We start from the raw sequence: 22798 nt of genomic DNA on the forward strand, positions 1-22798 counted from the left end.
TGATGGACTTGAAAGGGTTATTAGTTACGCCAGCCGATCGGTATCCAAAGCAGAAGCAAATTATTCCACAACAGAAAAGGAGTGCCTCGCCATCATCTGGGCTACGTCTAAATTTCGCCCCTACCTCTACGGCAGGCCCTTCAAAGTTGTGAGCGACCACCACGCCTTGTGTTGGCTAGCCACCTTGAAGGACCCTTCCGGTCGCCTCGCACGATGGAGCCTGAGACTTCAAGAATATGACATTACTGTCATTTACAAGTCCGGCAAAAAAACACTCCAACGCCGACTGTCCTCTCGTGCGCCTGTCGACCAACCGCTACCCGACGACCCGGAGGACGACTACTTCTTGGGAACGATAACTACCGACGACTTCGCTGAACGACAGCGGGCCGACCCGGAACTTAAGGCCGTAATAGAATACCTCGAAGGCAGGACCGCCGAAGTCCCGAAGGTATTCAAGCGCGCACTTGCGTCGTTCTTTCTACGAAACGGTCTTCTACAAAAGAAAAACTTTTCACCGCTTCGAGCTAAGTACCTCCTTGTGGTGCCTTCAGCTCTGCGACCAGAACTCCTTCAGGCCCTGCACGACGATCCGACGGCAGGGCACCTCGGTGTTTCTCGCACGCTCGCGAGGATACAAGAAAGGTACTACTGGCCACGTCTTACCACCGACGTCACTCGTTATGTGAGGACATGCCGGGACTGTCAGCGACGCAAGACACCACCGACAAGGCCAGCGGGACTTCTGCAGCCAATTGATCCACCTTGCCGACCTTTCCAGCAGATTGGTATGGACCTACTGGGGCCTTTCCCGACGTCAGCTTTCTGAAACAAGTGGATCGTGGTAGCTACCGACTACCTCACCCGCTACGCCGAGACAAAAGCCCTGCCAAAAGGCAGTGCATCCGAGGTAGCTAAGTTCTTCGTCGAAAATATCGTCCTACGTCACGGCGCCCCGGAGATCCTTATCACCGACAGAAGAACGGCATTCACTGCCAACTTAACTCAAGCGATCTTGGCATACAGCCAAACAAACCACCGCCGGACGACAGCGTACCACCCACAGACCAACGGCCTCACCGAGCGGCTTAACAAGACGATCGCCGACATGCTGTCAATGTACGTCGATGTCGAACACAAGACATGGGACGCCATTCTTCCGTATCTGACCTTTGCATACAACACGGCGGTGCAGGAGACGACGCAGATATCTCCATACAAATTGGTCTACGGAAGGAGCCCGGCAACGACGCTCGATGCCATGTTACCCAACGTCACCGACGAAGAAAACCTCGATGTGAGCGAGTACCTTCAACGCGCCGAAGAAGCCTGACAACTTGCACGTCTCCGTATCAAGAATCAACAGACGACCGATAGCCACCGTTACAACCTTCGACGACGCTTCGTGGAATACCAGCCCGGTGAACGTGTTTGGGTGTGGACGCCGATACGCCGACGTGGACTAAGTGAAAAGCTTCTGCGACGGTACTTCGGACCGTACAAGGTGGTTCGACGTCTCGGCCCACTTGTTTACGAGGTTGTCCCCGACGGCATCACGAACTCTCAACGACGCCGATCGTGACCTGAAGTCGTCCATGTCGCGCGCCTCAAGCCGTTTCATGCGCGTTAACAAACTGAAACAGTTTTTTTGTATTATTGTTGTATCGTAATTTATTCATTGTACTTTCTTGCATTATTATTGTACATTCCTTTTTTGTTAAAGCATCGGGACGATGCCTTTTTTTCAGAGGGGGGCAATGCCACGTTCCATTTACCAAGTTTTTGTTATCGTCCCAAAACACCACACGATTCTCAGCGCAAACCGCGCCTGCAGTTTTCGAGAAGGTTCCGGACTGTAGTAGATCATTTCGATAAGATCACGCCCACTGTGCGAACGGTACAGATTGTTCTGGAACCTACGCCACTGCCAGCGATAACGCTAGAACATTCGACGGCAAGAGTATAAATGCCGACGCGCTTCACCGCTTGTCAGTTGTTGATCGAAGGCCGACGCTCCCTTCGCCGCTATCAGTCTGAGACTGCTATCTGTGCGAGACTGCTGCTGTAATTGGACTTTCCGTTTACCGGGCACAGATTCGCCCAAATAAACAGTTAAATCCCAACACGAAGTCTCCTGTCTTCGGCCACATCACGACCCCGTGACAATATCTACACAATAGTTTTACTACCATGAATACTTGCTATTCTTTCTCACGACACATTAGAAATCGACCATTATTTTATTACTTGTACGCTTTACCCACCGTATCGCGACCTATTTTGAGGTCCTTATCGACTTATCATAACCATTGTCAACATCTCTTGTTTCATTGCGTCGCCTTCTTTCACCACCAAATGGTTCTTGCACCAGAAACCACCACACATCATCATCAAATTTTTCAATGGCAGAAAAGTGGGCATATACGTGGCCGCATGCGTTGCGCCAAAAAGAAATACCATGTTTTGCGGTGTTCAGGTACTTAATGAAGTCGAAAAAGAAACTTCTATCCTTCCTATGTTCGCTCGCATTCAGCTTGCATTACCGTCATACTTGTCTAAGAAAATGATTCAGGACAACGTGAATGAAACGTTACCGTTTATTCCACTGATGCAGTGCTTAAGTAATGAGCAAAACGACAATGCCCGAGTCAGTTTATATCTTGGGAGTAAAACGTGAATGCCGCAGGCATCAGTGCGTGGCGTACAACTAAAGCGTGACAAAGTGAGACTGGGATGAATAATGAAAAGCAAGAATACAACAAAATTTCCAGATCATATATTTGTTTTTCGATGTCATGAAATAAAATGTCTCATTTTTTTCCACAACTCTATTGTTCCCAAAAAAAGGCAAATTCACGCTACTGTGTGAAACCTAAAGAGCGCGAAGCGGGTTAACCTTATCGAGACAACATGCTTTGCTTGGCTGATGCTAAGTCTGTTCTTAATGTTAAAAAAGTAGAATCAAACCACAGCGTGCGGAGTCGAACCAAAGTGTGTTTCCTAGCATAAAACTTCGAAGCAAAAATTGGACACAGGCTTGATTTATTGTGGTGAGTCCCGTCAACACATCTGTTATTCCGCAAACGTGAAGCGTACAAGGCATCAACCGTTGTTCATTGCACAAAGAGTGAAAAGAATAAAGACCCCTTTATTTTAAGGACATAAAGCATGATTTATAATCAACGCCAGCAACGAAGTGTGCCGACGAGCGTATTCCTCAAGTAGTGCGTTATTCACTGTTTTCTAATATGAAAAATAATTTTTGAAAAGGTTTTGGCTATTGGCATGCATTCTTATGCAGTTTCAAACCGCCAATGCTACGCCCACAAACATTTTCTTTCCGTACTGTTGAGGTGTGTCCTAGAAAGGGAAGTCTGGGAAGCAAATGGGACATTGCATTGTACTTTTCATAACACTCTCACCAACTTTATGGCCGTAATTCACATGGGATATTCAAAGATGTGGTGAAAAATTTGTACCTAGCGAATTATTTGTCATGATTTACCATGGCGTGACCAGTTTTACTGCACTATGCTTAGATCTGAAGGTAGCTTTGTTTGTACTCTAATGTGCTGTTCATACAGCAGCAGTCATCAGCTTTGCGAATCACGCTGACTGCATAGCTCGGTGTTCATATTTTCAAATGCACCCGATAACACCTGACGCAGCATGATGTATTTTATGTTGTTATGTTGGTGTTGTTCATTGTTCTTGAGTTTCTCCGTCGTTTTTACACTCCTTTGGTCTACACTGGTGCCTATGTGCCCGCGAAAATAAGGTGGACATATTACCACGTGAATTAATGTATCTAATAAAAACTCATATTAGGAACTTGACAGCAAAAGCTTTCTTGGGCCAGCAGAAGAAAAAATTTGTTCGGCATCGGCATCGTGCACAAGTGGTCTCCATTGGCTGTACCATCAATTATGTCATTCTCAGCGGAGTACGCAAGCACGCACGCTATTGGGTGTGTCGTGAGTGACGTCGTTCATTCCGTTGCAGCCGGGACATCGAGCCGGCGAGCATCAGTTTCTACTGAGACTTTTCACATGGGTAAGACATAGATTCCTCTGGAAAAACACCGACACTGTTAACGGGACAGAGCTCACATTTACAGGGCCGATGGTACCGGGACAGAGCTCACATTTACAGCGGCGGTGGCGGGCAGATCCTGTGAACCACGCCACCGAGTTATCTCGCGATGTTACATGCTTGAAACAACGCCGCGCTGGACAACTGCCATTGGAGACATGAGAGCGTCGAAGTGACAATCGCGAGCCGCACGTTCAAAGGCCCGCTTTCGGCGACAATTTCTCTAGCACACTCTGGCTTCGGCTGCAATGTCTACGACTACCTGTAGTTCGAGAATCACCACTGTGATTATTGCATTGCGAAACGCATTTACCCGCTCTTTACCCTCCCCATGACCATGATCATCAAAGCACAATGTACAGCATATGAAATAGACACTTTAGTAAACCGAAGCCGAAAACGTGTGTTTGACCTCATTATAAATCGCGAACATGTAACAAATATTAGTAAAATGCTTCAGTGCAGCGTCAAGTTAATTCCACTGCTACACACCGGGGCTGTGCGTTTCAGCTTTCGCTGGTTACCCATTTTACAGGGTGCTTGGGCAGCGACTTTCCTTAACTGTGGATGCTTAATTTATCATTATCACAAGCGTGGAGTGCATGAGCTTCACCTTCAAATGCGAATCACGATAGTCTAATCAGGGCGCATATTCATCACCTTGTGAATTGATAGCCTGCTTTGGTTCTTGATGCAGGCCTCAACCAACGCAACGATTGCGCGCGTAACATCAGCTGTTTCAAAGTATGATTGAGTGCTAACTGCAAGCACAGTTGTGAAGTGCCTACTAATTCATCATTATTACTTTTGAAAATGAGGGAATGGTTTGATACATGTCTGTAGGAACCCATGAGTATATGTAGCAACGCGAGCCTTTCAGACGCACATACCGTTATTCCCATAAGGGCCACGGCAACCCGTAAGAAATTCGCATTCATGTTGACGCCATACTTTCCTCAAACCGGTATTATGAGCTACTCTATGCATTAGGAAGCACCTGATGCAAAATTAGTTGTTACCCTAATCAACAACATAATCCAAGAGGTCTGCTACTCAGGTGCACACATTGACACACAGATCCGTAGTGAAACGCATTTGCAGCATGGCGGGTGCTTCTTAACTGTACCCGCAGTAGGCACGAGGGGTTTTCTTCCCTCGAAGTATGACTGTGGTGTCCACATACAAAATGACGCTTTGCAATCGAATGTGGGGACAATGGGAACTGGGCCCGGTATTGCAACGGTGTCTCACTCAAGTTGAAGCGTTAGTATCTTCCAACTGTTAATGAGAAATATTTGTGCCAGGGTGCGTCATGATTGAAGCAGGTCATTTACTTTGGGTACGCGCATCCGATAAAGTTGCCTCCTTTTTTCCAGAATCAGTTCCTTCGTGAAGGGGCTGAAATTTTCCCGGGTACCGTTTACCACTATTCCGCGACTCTTCTCCAGTAATGAACAATACAACATTGAGATACTGGAGTTGAACGTGCGTGTAAAAATAGATTTCTTACGTCGTTGACTCTTTCAAAACATGGAGAATAATAATGCCACCAAGGGCATTGCGTTTACACCCTTAAACATCCGAAGTGTTTTAGTTACTGCAAGTACGATGGTAACGCTAGCAAAATGATCTGCACAGCATCTTTTTTCTTTCCAATGCAAACACCACAATGAGATACTGGAGGTGAACGTACGCGTACAAATATATTTTGTGCGCTGTTGACTCCCTCGAAACATTGAAAACAATAATGCCACCGAGGGCATTGCGCTCACACCCTTAAACATCCGAGATTTTTCTTTTACAGCAAGTACGGTGGTCAAGCTAGCAATATTAACTGCACAGAATCGTTATTTTTGTAATGCACACTCCACACAGCCCAGTGTGAACGTAGCCTAAAAAAGCCATTCACTAAGAAATGAACATGTGACGCAGAGCCTGAGGCACACAACAACTCTGTGCTATTAGTTTCCTACGGATGTTTAACGAAATAATTCAAGCGTCGTGTAACATACAATACAGATTTTATGCAGGTGGCTTCATTTTTTCTGCCAGTTTTCTGTCAACCAAATGAGAAACTAAGCGCCAGCAATTGACAGTTGGAGTTCATCGTAGTACTAGTGTAGTTTTTCCGAAAGAAGTCGGACACAACCTTTGCAACTTTCACACGGCTAAATTGGCTGCTAAAGGGATCAAAGCCTAGCTCCGTGCACGGTCGATTGTAGTCGAAGTCCACATCGTAGGCAGCCAGTGTGAAGTTTAGCTTCAAGTTGAATTGTTTGCCGTCACATGTCTGCAAAAAAAAACACTCCATGTGTCACAAAGATCGTATAGAGGTAGTTAGTATGGTGTAACTTTTCGCAATTTTCTTTTATTAAAACAGATGGTGAGAAACAGGGAAAAGGACGTTTTTAATAGAAAAAAGCTTTCTATTATCAGCTTGCCTTCAGCCAATGCAGAGCAATGGCCCCTTTCACGTTCTGCCAGTGAACCGAGTCCTGTGTTTTTTTGCTGCCACAATACTTGCGAGCTTCTTAAATTCATCTGCCGACCTACTTTTAGGCCTCGCTCTCACGCAATTCGCTTCTCTTAGGATCCAGTCAATTACCGAAATGACAGGTGATTATCATGCCAACGCACTACATGGCCAGCCAATGTCCATTGTTTCTTCATTTCAACTATAATATCCTCAAGCCTTGTTTGTTATCTAGTCCACTCTGTTCTCTTCTGGTCTCTTAAGGTTACGCATATCAATGACATTTCCATCATTCTCTGCGCTATCCTCAATATAGGTTAAATTGTTTTTGTAAACCTTCGCGTCTTTGCTCCTTAGGCAAGTACAAGTGAAATACGGCTTGTATATACCTCACTCTTCAGGTATAGTGGTAGAACAGAATTTATAATTCGAATACTTGCCGAATGTACTCCCCTCCATCCTTATTCTTTTAGTTATTTCACTCCCACAGTTCACTCTAAAAAATCGAGATTTTGGTGGCGGCAGCATTTTTCGTAACATGGGTTGCGTGTTGTGGTTGCCCTATTAGGATGGTGACTGCCTGAGGACCGCAATTCGAGACTGCCCTCTTTCCCGAGCTACTCAGTTTGCTCGGTACACATTGTCTTCGCACGTCCGCCTACCATCCCTAGACTAATGAACTCGTGAAACGCTTCCATCGGCAACTCAAAGTGGCACTGACTGCCAAGGGCACGCCATCACAATGGGTCCACCGTCTTCCACTGGAGCTTCTCAGTATCCGGTGCGTTTTGAAATCGGAGTTTGGGTGCTCGAGCGCGGAGCTTGTCTGCGGTACTTCGCTACGTCTACCAAGTGACTCTTCCCCAGAACCACCCTCGGTTGCTCTGTCGGCTCACATATATGTCCATCTTCTTCGGGACCTCTTCCGGGATCTTAAACCTTGTCTGACAGGTCCTCTTTCAGAACGCACACCGTACATCACATTCGACCTGACCAATGAAACACACGTGCTTTTGTGCTTCGGACCTATTCTACGTGCTCTCCACCAACACTACCTCAGCCCATTTCCGGTACTATGAAACACAAGTTAAACACAACTTGACATATCTCGTGGATGTTCGGATGTTCATGGCAAGCTTATAACCATCACACTCAGCGACTGAGCCAGCTACTGGGAGACTGCCCCGACAGATTCGTGGCTCATACCAGCTCAACGTGTCTGCGTTCCCGTTATTGCAGGTGCTACTTCAACCCGAGGAGTTTCTGGCAGTGCTGTTCTCGTTCGGAGGCCATGCTGCTCTCTACGAGAAGGAACTATGCAGCACCACTGGCATAATCAGCATTGCATCACAAAGGAAGAAAAGGAGTCGTGCGGTGCTGCAGCAAGGCTGTTGTCATAGGCGCTGGAAATAAGGAAATCAGTGTTTTTTGCGTTCTGTCGATAGAAGAATGTGTCGAGTGGCGTTTGTCATGGGGCACCACACAATATAATTTACAACCTCCTTTTGACTAACGAGGCCAATGACCATCGCTTGATGCTGCCGTACACGCTACCGGTAACAATGGCTATAGAAATTCTAAACAGCCGGTCTCTCAATGCACATGCTAGAGATTCAAGGAGCGTGGTTTCGTGCTAAGGAATGAGGCATGCTCTGTCTCACAGAAGCGCGCAATGCGGCAAGACTGACCATTAGCGTATAGGAACTGATCGTGTGTACTTGGGAATCGTTTCGTTGCCTTCGTCGCCCACTACAGAGAGAGAAAGAAAGAGGGGAAGCGTAGGAGCGAAGAGAGAGAAATGGGAAGGCGCAGGTGCAGTGGGTTTGTGGACGCCGCACTACTGAAGAAGCGTTTCGTAGACTTCAACGCCGACTTAGAAAGAGACGGGGAGCCTAGGAAAGGAGAAAGAAAGGAGGAGGTGCGCGATGGGCAGCGGAGGTTTGGACGCCACGGAAAGGAGGGAGGGTTAAATTCAATGCCATTAGCTGCTTCGTATCTAAAAAGTTGGAGGATTCTTGAGCTTTTTCTTCAATAACAAATCGCGAAAGCTCAATGTGGCCCTATTTCTATGGTCTTCTCGAGCGCCAGTCCAGCTTTGCTTCTGAGTGGGCACCTCAACCATGATGCGAGAGAAGGAACGTCTGTGCATGTAACATTGATCCTTGAAAATTATGCATAGTGCAAATTCAGCTGACAAAACCCCTACATCATAACTCTTCCCCTGCAATATTGGCGAAGTTGGCGCAAGGAGTTGGTAAACCAACATTTATTTCTGCGAAGCTTCTCACTTCGTTAATTGTTTTTACCGTGATGGTGATTAAATATGTCTGAGCGCTTTTTTTTATCAATCAATCTGATTTTTATTGACAAACCAAAGAAAAGATTACAAGATATCTGGACCGTTAGTCTACGTTGGCTTGTGATCGGTCCTTATCGGAGTACATAAAAGCAGCTTAGCAGAGCATATTTAGCAATAAACACATATATACACAATTATTTATACATATAGCTATTCACATATGCACATACATACTACATACGTAAGCGCGTGTACATATATGCATTTTCACAACATAACTAAATATAGTTTGTTTCATCATCATCGTCATATATAATAAGTGACTGGGTAAAAGCACTAATTAACGCAGGAGAAAGTGAGAAAAAAAAGAAAAAAGAAAAAAAAGCTATTTATATGTCTTGATGCTGCAAGCAAAACTAATTTCACACTTTGCTTAAAATTTCTTGCCACTTTAACTTCTAAGGGTAGTCGGTTCCAAATTTTAGTCCCATGAAATTCCAATAAGCGTTTTTCATATAAGTTATAGCTTGTAGGTAAGTTAAAATTGCCATTCGATGCGTGTCTAGTGTTTCGTGACGGTATTGTAAATAGAGGGAGGAGAGGGGAAAGCTTGTGCCTATAATTTTCTGAAAAACAAGGGCAACCTTATTATCGCGAAGTGCCCAAACTGATAAGATTTGTTGTTCCTGAAATGTAGTTTTATATGAATTGCTATGGTTTCCACCTATTATGCTTAGGGCTCTCTTTTGTAGTCGTAGTAATGGCTCTAGGTAGGTCGTATACGTTACACCCCACAATTCAATACAGTAGCTAATATGTGAATGATAGACGTAAAAATACAGTTCGAAGCACGCTCGGGGGAAAGCATTCGCGTGCTTTGATTAAGGTATAACAACCGTAAGCCACCTTTCCACAAACACTATGAACTTGTTCTTCCCAGTGAAGGTGCTGGTCAAAAAACACTCCTGAATATTTAAAAGAAACCACTTGTTCGATAGGACTGTTGTTCAGGTAAAGTTACGTAGACGCCGTGTCAATATCCTTTCGACTTGATCGAAAAACAACATACTTCGTTTTCCCCGAATGAAGTGTCAATTCATTCTGTATAAACCAGTTGCTTACGTGTGTCAATTCAGACATTATGTTGGCTTGCAGTGTTGAGAGACTATCTCCTGTGAATACTATTGCGGTATCGTCCGCGTACATTAATGCTTTCGAGTACACTAGTGTTTTGGGGAATCATTTATGTACACAGAAAAAAGTACTGGGCCTAATACGGATTCTTGGGGCACTCCACACACAATTGTGCTGTATGCAGATTCGTTATTGTTAATCACCACTTTTTGTTTGCGCGAGGACAAGTAGCTTGAGAAGAACTGGAGTGAACTGTCACTGAAGCCATAACTTTCAAGTGTTTGTTATAGTATGTCGTGGGGAATTGTATCGAATGCCTTTTTAATATCTAGGAAGACTTCTAGTGCGATTTGACCGTTGTGGAGCGCGGTGATTATATTGTGCGAGAGGGTTAGAATGGCTGATGAAGTAGACCTAGCGGGAACGAATCCGTGCTGTTGTGGGCATATGATGTCGTTGTCAATCAGAAAGCTATGGGTGGGTTTCTAAACCCGTTTTTCATAGTGCAATTAACATTCTTGACGTTTGATGCGCTTCTGTGATTCTCTCACGCAGCAATACATGCTGAGTATTTGTTAGACAAAGCGAGGTAATGCTGGACAGAGATGCACCTGTTCACACATGCGCCTATTCTGTACGATATCGCATGGTCCAACTTCTAACATCACATGCGTTAAGGAGACTGCCTGCATTGCATAATAATCGTAATGTAGTGTTTTATTTTGCTGCGGCAGCATGCAGTTCAAAGAAATGACGTGGCTCTGTGGTGAGCAATTCTTTACCAGGCAGACGTCCTGAGCTTGAGTCTGACTCGCTCGAAGTCTATTTTACATTGCTGGTTCATTTGAACATATCTAGAACTTTCTCGCTCAAAATGAACCACGCCGGTGATGATACCAGAATTTCTGCAAAATGAGCTGTTTATTGCTAGTGTATTGAAAAAGGTATGTTATTCACCAGTGTGACTATGGCTGCATCGGGCAGGTACGTCAATGCCCTCTTTTCTTCCAGGTTAGAGGCAATCAGAGGCAGATTAGCAGGCGCAGCTTAGTTTTTCTTGCCGCACAGCTGTAAAATAAGCCAATATTAATTAAACCAAAGCACCTACGAATATTTTGTGAAGCATGTCTGCTAGAAGGAAACCTATTTTTCAAAACCTTCACGTGAAGTACAGAATTTTAATAGAAACCAACATAACGCGAATGAGCCTCAAAGTTGTTGTAGCGCCAACGAATAGTAAAGCTGTCTCACGGCGTTGTGTGATTACTCACCATACCAAGATCCCCTTTTTCGAACTGCTCAAACAGGCAGAAACTAAGTGTATTTCAGCTGGTGTTCTGATAGGGTGCTGTTGGCGGCATTCGTTCAGTCATCCTCACACTGTAACACAATGGTTAACGAGGCTCAGAAATAGAGACGCATTATTGGAGCACACTAAGCGCTTCCCCTCAAATGGGAGACAAATAGAGCGCAAAAAAAACTAAGATAGTCAAAACTATCTCTCTGTCGTAGTCTCAAGGGCAAAGTTTTCAAGCCCGCGGCACACTGAATTGCATAATGGAGTACTAACTTATATTACAGCATATCCACAGAGTGAAAGATGATGAGCGGGGTGAAGCGTCCATCTGTCCGTGCGTACGTTCGTGCGTTCTTAATTCATACATGCACCCGTCCATGCGTTTGTTCATGCTTCCGTGCGCCCATGCTCTCGCGTGTACAACCGAAATAATTTTTCACGCGAGTGCTGTCGTAGTCCCAATAATATGTGAGTGAAAGCGAGGGAAGCACGCCTACTTACACATCAAAAGGTACGCTTGGTGTCCGCTTCACACGACTCGTGCAGCCTAATGCTACGCAATAGCCCATCAGAATCCTCTCAAAAATTAATCACAGTCGTGTTGAGAACCACCTTGTTATACTTCATGCACCACACGCAACATCAATAGCACAAAACAACTACTACTAAGTGGCTCTAAGAAAGAAAGGAAAAGAAAAGTGAGCCCCATAACTGTCTGCTGCAGCGAGCGAAACCCCAACAGTAGCTCACAAGGAATGGGGGTGAGGAGGGATTGAACGAATAGGAATAAAGGTGTAGAGAGAGAGAAGGAGGCGTGAGGTTGTAAGCCAGAGAGCGACGACATATCGAGGGGATAGGAGAGATAGGAAAGATGGAAACATGGTCACAGGATGGGGCACCACTTGCGAGAGCTCTTGTCGGCGTCAGGAGATGGCGTAGAGCAAGTCCAGTCGGTCATAGCTACACTGTCGTCGGAGATCGCGAGGGCACAACCAGTCGGCACGGAATCCAGCGAGCGAGTGCAAAACAACGCGGTAGCCACGTACGATACAATGCGCCGTCCGTTTTCGGCCCTGAGCAATATGATGGCGCGTCGCCTTCTGCCAAGGAGCCCCTCTGCCACTCCAGAAGCTTCAGTAAAACCTCCTTGGCTCCACCGAGCTCCCGCGTTACGAGCGCCCTTCCACGCCAGAGCATTGATATATATGTGGAGTTTAACGTCACAAAACCATTATATGATTATGAGAGATGCCGTAGTGGAGGGCTCCGGGAATTTCGACCACCTGGGGTTCTTTAACGTGCACCCAAATCTAAGCCCACGGACCTACAACATTTCCACCTCCATCCGAAATGCAGCCGCCACAGCCGGGATTCGAACCCGCTGTCTGCGGGTGAGCAGCCGAGTACCTTAGCCACTAGACCACCACGGCAGGGCCCACGTCAGAGCACGCTCCTTATTTCGTTTTATTCTCCGCTACTCCGACCACGCCACGTGCTGCGATTGCTAAGGGCGATGATAAGCACGCGCGTCCACTGCTGTTTCTATGGGAGATAAATTGAAAGCAGAGAGATAACATCTGCCGACGTGCGGACACTGCCGAACGCCGAACATTTACCTACTATGAAATTCATACGCGCATTTACTGCAGTCGCACTATAGAAACAACACATAAAGATGAGTACACTTTTGCTTCAGCGTCACAAAGGAACCGTCACTTAAACCAAAAATACTTTTTTTCTTCCAGATGTCTCTATCCTACCTGACAAAGAAGCAGCTGTCTACATTGAACCTATGTCATGTGGGGGCACGTACACAGACAGGGCAGAGTGTTAATGTTAGGATAAGAGAACATAACACGGGTGTGCGTAGCGATGGCCTATCGCGCGTGGCTTCGCGTTGTCGACAGTGCGGATGTAGTACACCCTAATTCAGTGAAACCAGCAAAGTGTCGCCGTATCTTAACCACACAGCTCGACAGATTACTGTTAATTGGCACATACAACAAGAAATTGAATCATACATCAGATTCCCGTCTGTAGCTTTGCAAAGCAAGACTTTTATGTTTGAATGGGAGATATATAGTTTTCGTGTATTTTTATTGGTTGCTCACTTCTGTTGTCAGAAGTTTACGTGCGTTGATGTTATCTATGTGAGGCCACGAATGGGTACATATTTATGTGCTCCAAGTGCGAACAAATCGTGTGGTGAGAGTTGGCGCTTGTTTTTTCTGTTGCCTTTTTTTCGTGTGCATTCGTCTTTTTTTGTGGTGCCGTTTTACTAGCATAACAGCTATGGGCGACTACTACCTGCTTCATGTCACCACTTGTAAAGATGCCACCCCGAGTGATACGTGTGTTATGAGGTGCTATTGCCTATGTGCATAACATACTGCTCTTTACTAGTTTATGTTTATTTGTTCATTAAAAAAATCATATTCATTGAATATGCTTGCCAATATGTGGTGGTGATGTCAAGTTTTTTTCAGACCACCATAGAACAACAAGACGACTATCCCCAAATGTCCACTCTGGAAGCACGGTGAAACATATGAACGTCTCCTACAACAGGTAGCGGACGTTTATAGTAAGCGGACAACTAGAATAATCGTTATATGTTTCTTTTAAAGTTTTGAAAGCCCCGTATGAGCACTGGTGGTACGATTATTTTTAGGATGAATTAAATATGCATATCACTCACTCCTTTGGGGTCCTCGTAGTAGGGCATCTCGTGGTCTTGGCAAGGCTGGAATAATTCATACTGGTGGTCCTGTGTTAATACAGGCTGAGCGAGCCTGGGGACATAGTACACTCCTTTTAAACTGAAAGAGATCGCTAGAGGGATTGAGAGATTCAGCTTTTCCACTTCTCGAAGTACCGCCAAGCTTTCGTTCTGTAAATGTAAGCGAAAAAGGATTACGTGCATAAGGATTGGCTCACGCATGTACTAACCTAAGCATCACGAGGATGCTTGAAAAAATGAAATACACTGTAGTGGTGGAGGTCGTCATGACGAAGTTCACGTAACACCAACATGCTATCTTTCCAATACTACATTTAACACCGCTTGCACTCACGGGAAAATAGAATAGTGAATGGCTAGACGCGCAAGTGTCTTTTTTTAACTCGATCATGGAACTTTTTTATATTCAATAGCGAGGTCATAACCCAACTTACCCTAAGGCCCCTTTACACAAGTGTTAATTGAAGCAAATACGTACAACAGTATGTCCATAAGAGTAGTCGCTTCCACGCACGAGGTTCGGAGGTAGGGCGTCCATAGCCACAGGAAATATGCGGCAGTCGCTGAACTTCCTCACCGGGTAGCTGAGGTGCGAAATGGCGATGAACATCGATGGAGCAAACACGGTCCTGAAAAAAAAAGCAACAGTTAATAATACAGCGAATGAACTTTGCTGATGGCAAAGAATGATAGATATAAAGTCACGTATTTGAATATAAATGGCATGCTCTCGGTTTCCATCCACACTTACTGTTCGTGTGGGGAACCAAGGTTAGCGCACCTAGGGGAGAAGGGGGGCAGGGGGGTCATAGGAGACTCCGACTTGTGGGGATGAACTCAGCCCCGCACATTGACATAATGGGGAGGGGGCACTGGTTGAACCCCATACGTTTACATGTTAGGGTGGGTACTAGCCTGCGACTTACCATTGTAGCCCCTGACGGGGAGGAAAATGGAAAATTAAGTCAGTTGGGTTACGTTCGTGTTCGAAAGTTTTGTTCAAGAGTACCGAAAAACATGTACAAAAGAGTCTGGCAAGGACAGTGGACCCTGACGGGGTGCCCTGCGCATGCCTACGATGAAAACTTCTATATGAAAAAGCAGCATCGATCGTGTGCTTGTCGACGAGCTGGAGTTCTTCGTATGCAAGTTATCGAGTTGAATTTCCAATTCACGTTATCACATTTCATTGTTGCCTCGATGTGAACACTTGCCCGTCATCGTCGCTAGAAAAGGATCCACTTACTGGTATAACCGAACATAGAGTACGCGTTTATTATTTTTGTCCAATGAAATATTTGCCATTTACCACTAATACACGAAAGCGCCGGCTTGGCTCAGTGGTAGAATATTAGGCTTGCACTTAGCGAACAAATATACGTGATCCATAATGCAGGAGACCCACTTCATCAAATTGAGAACCTGGCTACTGGCTGGATTGTCCATGGACAAGCCAACGACGTAGTAAGAACTTGTGGAGGTTGTTCTCGGCTTCAGGTGAAGGTACAGCGCCCGTAAAAAAAGAAATTCGGTAAGCGCATCCTGTACCTATAAATGAATGCAAGTTGCTGTAGAAGGTCGCCGAATAGTACATCGCAAACTCTACCTGACGCTATTGCGGCCGATGTGATAACTAACAAGACCAAAGGTATGTGGAATAATTGTATTGTTACGTGTAGGAGAGTGTTATTTTTAGGGAAAGGCTCAAGGACAGAGTTTGGGAAAGGCTTACAAACTTTCGTGGGCTCTAGCGAGTACCAGTTTAGCTCTTTCTAGCATGATGGCCACCCCAGGTGACCACCATATTTTCATTTCGTTTCTCTTAAAACACGTGAACTCCACATGTCAGATTTTATTGGCACTTTTTAAAGCATTTCGCATTCAGACAGATATGACGCTACTTCTTAAGGGCTTCAATCTGACATGTTAGGTTTGCTTTCTTCAAGCTGCTGTTCTCCTTGAGGCGTACTTGACTGTAAAGAAGAGGGATTTTTATGTAGATAAAATTACGTGCTGTACCCACCACATTTATAGTGCAGGAAAGCGTGTTGTAAGTAGATAACGCTAACGACTACAGAAATAAAGAGTTGTACTGGCACCGAAAGTGACCGGTAGACTCTTACTTGATGGTGATCACTTACGTTGACCACTGAAAATTTTTGAACTAATATTGCCCTTTTTTTCTTGTGATAAAATCATTTCCAGCAAAATATTTTGGTATTTTTTCACTAACACTCTGTTTCCAGCCACAAGTGTAGTTCTGTGCATGAAAGAGTTTAAAAAGTACCCAGCCTATGTTACTTGCTTGCGCGTTAAAGAAAACCCTAAATACGGTGTGTCATTGGAGTCAACTTTTTCTCAATTAACCATGTCTTCTTTAGGGTAGCAGCTACCGCTGCCTGAAGAACACAACAAAAATGTGGAAATGTTATTTTCAACGACACCGCAATTTTGACTTTTCAGCACTTAAAAAATTCCAGCATTTCATGAAGTTGTGCCTTATCTGAGTACGAATAATCACTATTTGTCACTATACCCTCAATTTCGATGACAGCGGTGGTGTTCGGTATCATAGAACACCTGTAGTGTGAAATGTGGAGCTCGCTTGGGAAATCTGGCATGGTGCGACCTGAGTTTGAACTTTATGAAAGAACAGAGCGCCAACGTGTCGCGACACGAATAGGCATGCTTAGCTGTCAGTGCTGGTCGCGTTCCTGAAGTTATGTTTACCCATAGATTGCGTGCAAAAATAAATCAAATTAACGGAAAACAGAGAGATGGTCTCAGTGTTGTGTCGACAAAAGCGAAGTGAAAAACACTACAAAGAGCAATCAGGACGAAGACGCCGGTGTTTATCAACAATAACAAAGCAACACAGTGTTGGTTGAAAGCATACGAAGAAGAAAGAATCCTTGTTACATTCGTGGCCGAAAGAAAGTGGTGACAGGTTCACGAAAGCTGAGCAAGCTCTGTAACGGCCACTCGGGAAACGTTGAAAGAACGAGGAATCTTAAGCATGAATAGCAGCTGTAGGAAATCTGTCTAATCTTTCAACTTTACCAACAGGGGATTGATTGCGATACCATAGTATAGAATGAAGCCCCCCCCCCCTTCGCTGAAGAGGTTCAGTGAGCCAAAATTTGCAGGGTCGAGCCAACAATTCTGAGAACAAGAACCACCTTGAAGTCGCGACTCAAAATAATCACGAAAAGTCTTTCAGACCGGCTCAACACGGCACTAACGCACACAAAAATCCGGAATAAACAATCTCCGCAGACTGCTGGTCAATATAACATACGCAGTGAAAAAAAATGGCAGGAAAGCCATCACTAAACATATAAGAGCATGACATATAACTCCCACGTAATTCGCCGTGTAATACGGGCCATCGACTCGCCTTATAACCGACGCCCCCAAAACCCACGAGGCCTTGCCCCTGTAGCACCCACGGAGGAAACACCCCTCGCGCCTAGCGCGACCGACGCCCCATTCCATCGCTCGCCTGCCATCGAAAAGCCTCTGGGCCAGTCTCACATTCCTTCTTATCTGCCTGCCAATTTACCGCCCCCCGTGGCTTTTTTGGATGCTGACGCTCATGCCGCGCATGTGCAATGCGCCTGTGCTCTCCTCGCACTGCTTCCACCGTGCGTGCTACAGTTAAGGGTCCATCCGCCCGACAAGAAACAGTACAGGAGCAAGAGCAAGAAGAAGGTGTGAGTAAGTCCGGTGCTTACCAACAATCTCTATATCGCGGCTTCAATAAAAACCTCTTAGTTGATAAGATCACTGAAAAACATTGTGTGGCGTACTCACCCTAAATAAGGGAGCCATCTCCCCGAAGAAAACGATATGATGAAATCCCTAGCAGTAGCGGCGCGCACGCCTTTGACCCGGCTGAAGCGTGCGTGGACGCGGGTGGTGGCAGAAACATTTGAAGTGAAACTCGGTGTAGCCTTCACTCGAGTAAACGCTTCTTTGACACGCTAAGACATGGGAGGCGGTATGGTTTCATGTAAGTTTAATCGCAGATAAATGAGCCTGAAGAGTGTTTGCACTCGACATGTGGTCGAACATTGCGAGCAGTGCAGAGGTTGAAGCGAGTTAGAAGGCGCAAGGGCCAGAAACTGCTGTGGGTGAAAGAGTGACGTGAACGTCCAGCTGCGACTTGACCTACTTGGCATTGTTCAAGCAACTGCAGTGGGAGAAACTTCGTGCACAGCGTTGGTACGGAGACACTGATAGACATCGTTACACATACTAGTCAAAGAGCTGCTTCGCATCTCGAACAATAACACAAAAGGGACGTGGCTGCGTATCTACCACGGCACGCTGGCGGCAACGGGGGGCACGTCAGCTGCGTGTGCACTGTGCTCCTCTGCATACGAATTGGTATACGCACCCAACTATAATTATTGCGACCACCAACATCTAACAACGACTACGCTCTCTCTCCCTCTAAACCACGGGGCGAGAAAAAAAATCTAACGTGCCAGTCAGTCAATGAGGTAAGCTGGGTTCATGCGGTCAAAAGAAACGACACCCTCTTTGTCGCGAACACAAGTGGCCACAGTCTTCTACGATTGCGACACCATATGGAAGGGCCTGTCGTACTCAGTATTCAATGAAGCCTTCACTCTGTCCCATCGCGCGAACACATGGGCTACGGCCTTCATGCCTGAGAATGAAAACACTTTTTGGTGTCATCTGACCCGTGGCGCGTTAAATTGCAGGTGTTCTAACCAGGAATGTTGTCTTTCCATGTGTCAGCATAAACCGTCGGTTTTCACGAAAGAACTCTCTCGGCAGTCGTACTGCAGAGCCGTACACCAGTTCTGCTGCAGTAAATCCGAGGTCTGCAGGAGTAAGAGAACTAGCTTGTCTACGCAGTGCTGTCTACCTAATTCGGCTGTTAAAGATGCGTTCAGATGACGGTGTAGCCGCTGCACTATTCCATTTCTCACTGGGTCATAAGCCATGCTATATTGAAGCCGTGTTGTCAGGAGCCTTGCCAGCGCAGAGAATAGTTTGTTCAAGAATTGTCGTGTATGATCAGTCGTTATGCACATTGGGCAGCCATAGCGTAAAACATATGTGGCCACACACGCCTGTGTGATGGTCGCGGTTATGATATCCAGAATGGGATTCGCCTCTGGCCACCATGAGTAAGGGTGAACAGTAGGTAAATGTGCTACCAAGTTGAAGTGTAGTTGGTTGAAACGAAACTCTGGTGGCCCAAATGCTTGGAGTTCTGTGCACGTACACGAGTCATCCAGACTGCTTGACAGGCTCGGCACGTCTTAGCCCAGCATCGAATGTCGACGAATGCCTGGTCGCACAAAGCATTCGGTGATGAGCCGCTGCGTCACCTGTATTCTTAGGTGCCTGAGCGTCTTCAATTCGTACGGCATACAAACCAACCCAGACAGACCGAAAGGTGATGCCAAGGCCCTCTTTGGAATGTCGCTTGGTTCGAGTGGAATCTGGTGATAAGCAGCCATCAGATCCAGCTTAGTGAACATGGCCGCTCATGCAAGGCGAACGCGGAAATGACGGATGTGAGGAAGAAAGTCTGCTGTTGTCACAGCATTGCATGCCCACTGATCACTACAGGGCCACCAGTCACCAGGCTCTTGTCTTGGCACTATGAACAGCGCAGACCAGTTGCTCGAAGAAGGTCGAATACCAAGCTGGAGCATGTGGTCGAACTCGTGACGGGCGACTTTGTGTTTTTTTTATAATGAACCTTAGCAGAGATGGCCGTTCCGGTAGGAACAATAGCATGCGTCATATTATGCTTGATTGTCATTTACAGGTGGTCAAAATTTCCGGAGCCCTTCACTACGGCGTTTCTCATAATCATATGGTGGTTTTGGGACGTTAAACCCCACAAATCAATCAATCAATTGATTGTCATTTCATTGTTCCAAGATTTGAAGATTTCGGGAGTTCTGGCCAGAGTCTTTTGAAAGCTTGACTCTAGGTTGAAAGTGCGATTACTGGACGAGGACAGGCCAGACAAGCGCAAACAAAGCGATATTGTTAAAACACGATGATCAGGGATGCTAATGGCTCAAAAGTCCGCTCCGAGGATTGAAATTGTGACACCGGCTACAACGAAGATCCATCGATATGTGCGAATGAGTCCGATGTCTATCATCATCAACTCGACTCCGCATGGTGCAATAGTAGTATTGACTGCGATTTGGCTGCAACTGGACTTGCTGTGGCAGCGATGTTGAACTCACTGGTAGGATGCATAACTCAGCTCCGGTATCGACAAAGAAGCGTGTGCCGGTGATGCGGACGACCACGACGAGAAGGTGGTTTCAACACTGGTACCTGTCACATTCTGCCGTTAGCCACTGAACACGAGTCCCCGAGCATGGTTGGGTCTTGTATGCAGGGAGTAGCATGCTCTCTGAAGTGGTGGTGGAACAGCAGACACTCTGCTCTGTCTCGCTTAGAGTGGTCGCGGTGCTGCGGTTCGAGCACGGGACAACTAACGAATGCCGTGCGTGACTGTGTTTGTTGGACAGTGTGAGGTTTTTGACTCCTGAAACCAGTCGGTCAACTTTGTTCCCTAAGTGGCCTAACCGGTATGCACGTTCAGACATCCCCACTGCAGCAACACACATTTTTTATGGCTCGGTGCAAACGGGGATGCGGTCGGTGCGTTGAGCGAGAAGCTCGAGAGTGACGTCGTCTGAGCTAGCGATAAATCTCCGCAAACACAGTTGGCGAAACAATGCCTGTTAACAGTTCTCTGACGCTTGTTGGGGCAGCAACTGACGCATTCGGTTGAGTAGTTACGAGGGACGCTGATCACGGAGCTCTCAATGAGACAAAAGGTGTTGCAGCATTTTCTGTTGGGACACCTCAAGGCGCTCCAGAATGTTGCTTTTTCTGATAGAGTGGAGGCAGCAAATTGTCTGTGGCGCCAGCAATGTTGTCAGGTGGCAGTGCTGCAATGGATGGATGAATGAATGAAGGGATGAAAAGATGAACTTTATTTCGTCCTTCGGAACGTGCTTTAGCACGTGGCGCTCCGCTCCCACGTCGGAACAGAAAAACCAAGTCTCTCTACTGTATACGCGTGTAAATATATTTCATCTCCTGCGAAATGATGCGGCGAAATTGGAAGTCGGCCTCTGCTTCGCTGATCCACCCTCCAGGGCTTTCAGGCCAAAAATGAGGAAGCCTTGACTCCGAGGTGGTGGCTTAGGATGAGCTTGAAGTGCCTTCCTTGTCTGTCGTGACTGTTCCAAACGTCGCAGGTTACCACTTTGTAGCGCGCTAACCCAAAGTAGGAGCAAAAAGAACACGTCTACAATCTGTAACAAAACAACCGGTCCGCAGAGATTGATACGGGACGACCCATTCATTCGTCATGGAGCCCAAGCTGTCCTTTTCTAGAGCGTGCCTGTCTCCACTTCGTCCTCTTCTATAGTCTGGCCCACTGCAAAAGAATATTCTGCAACAGCCCACCAGGAGAACCAAGATGACTCAAGCATCGAAGAAATCTGGACCACTCCAGGTTGCTCCGATCCGGATTATTACTCAACATCATCCCAGGGGCCAAGAATAATCGAACCCACCGACAGCACAGTTTGTGTGAAAATGCACTTGCTTTGCTACCTGTGCACTACAGCCGTTGATTCGTGGCTGTCGCACCCCTTCCAGTTTCCGGAACCGATGCTGATAAGACGGAGGGTGTACTTCACGTGCGTTAGGCGGGTGTGCTTGACATGCAGAATTGCGAAGGGGCGATGCCAGCCGCGGTGGTCGCCAAAAAGGTGGCTGGTCTGAGACGAGTTGTTCAAGTACGGAGTCACCATGGACACGCTGGTGCCGACGACGTCGACACACACGGCAGTGATGAGCAATGACGTGCCTGTTCGGCGGCTCCGCCTCTTTCAAGTTTCTGCCGGCAGAAATCGTGTAGTCTGGCAGATGGCACTTCTTTTCTGGGGAAATACTTTGCTCCCATAAAGATCGCGGTGCTTGTTAAACGTTCATGAAGTCACTTTACCTCTCCAGATGACACCAAAACACCCCATCGAAAATATGTCTGTCTGCGTTGCAGAAGGATTGCGGCTCAAGACAAACAGTGTGCTAGACGGGTGACGGATGCTATCATACGACAAGGGTCTCTGTGCTATTCAGCCAAACTTTGTCTCTATGGCTGTTTGCATATCGGTTACGCGGTCGATTTTACCGGTGGTGACCTTCCGATAGGCGTCGAGTCCTACTAGAACACTGATCTCGTCTGGTTGCCACGTATTTAGTTGAAAGCTGTCAGCTACGTTGTACCTGCATTTGCCAAGCCGGTGCAACATGTTGCGATTGAGTGGTGGCCTTGTGTCGGTGCATATTTCCGGAAACGTTAATGCTTTCGTGATTATTGTGGAGTCGTCGAAGCAGCCGCGCAGTTGTATGTTCAAACGCTCTGTGCAGATTAGTCTGCGTGACTTTGAGCCGCAAACGTGACGAGAGATAACTCTTCTTTTCCCGCGACGGAGCACTGAAGAATTTTGGCAGGCCTTCACGAATGTACGAGCACTGACAGCCGCTATTCATTAGTAATTGCAGAAAAAGTCGATCACGGAAGTCTGCCCGAATTCGGCCTGTCTGCAATAATTCGATGTGACTGTTTTGGGTGGTCGTGACTGTTCGCATGGTACCTGACGGGGTTTCGTGCGACACGGGTGACTCATCTTTTGGTCGTGGATGTACCGCTGTCCTGTTTAACTCTCAGAAAATCGT

At 46.4% G+C, this 22798-nt stretch overlaps 1 protein-coding gene across 1 annotated transcript; it reads right to left on the minus strand.

The window, feature by feature from the left end:
• Positions 1-11363: 11363 nt before the first annotated feature.
• LOC142768340 (uncharacterized) lies at positions 11364-15532 on the minus strand. Its single transcript, XM_075870310.1, has 4 exons — positions 15441-15532; positions 14514-14664; positions 13994-14185; positions 11364-11378 (listed from the first exon to the last, which is right to left on the minus strand). Exons 1-4 carry the CDS (start codon positions 15479-15481, stop codon positions 11364-11366), a joined length of 399 nt encoding a protein of 132 aa, XP_075726425.1. The 5' UTR covers positions 15482-15532.
• Between the last annotated feature and the right edge of the window lie 7266 nt (positions 15533-22798).

This window comes from Rhipicephalus microplus, chromosome 8 (genome assembly GCF_043290135.1).
Source record: "Rhipicephalus microplus isolate Deutch F79 chromosome 8, USDA_Rmic, whole genome shotgun sequence".
NCBI lineage: Eukaryota > Metazoa > Arthropoda > Arachnida > Ixodida > Ixodidae > Rhipicephalus > Rhipicephalus microplus.

What these genes read in the sequence shown, in the direction of transcription:
- LOC142768340 (XM_075870310.1), bottom strand. Translation starts at nt 15,481, where the DNA reads ATGGACAATCCAGCCAGTAGCCAGGTTCTCAATTTGATGAA. An exon ending in CAGGTTCTCAATTTGATGAA is followed by an intron (nt 14,665 to 15,440) that starts GTGGGTCTCCTG and finishes TTTTTTTTTCAG; the next exon opens with GACCGTGTTTGCTCCATCGA. An exon ending in ACTCTTATGGACATACTGTT is followed by an intron (nt 14,186 to 14,513) that starts GTACGTATTTGC and finishes TTACATTTACAG; the next exon opens with AACGAAAGCTTGGCGGTACT.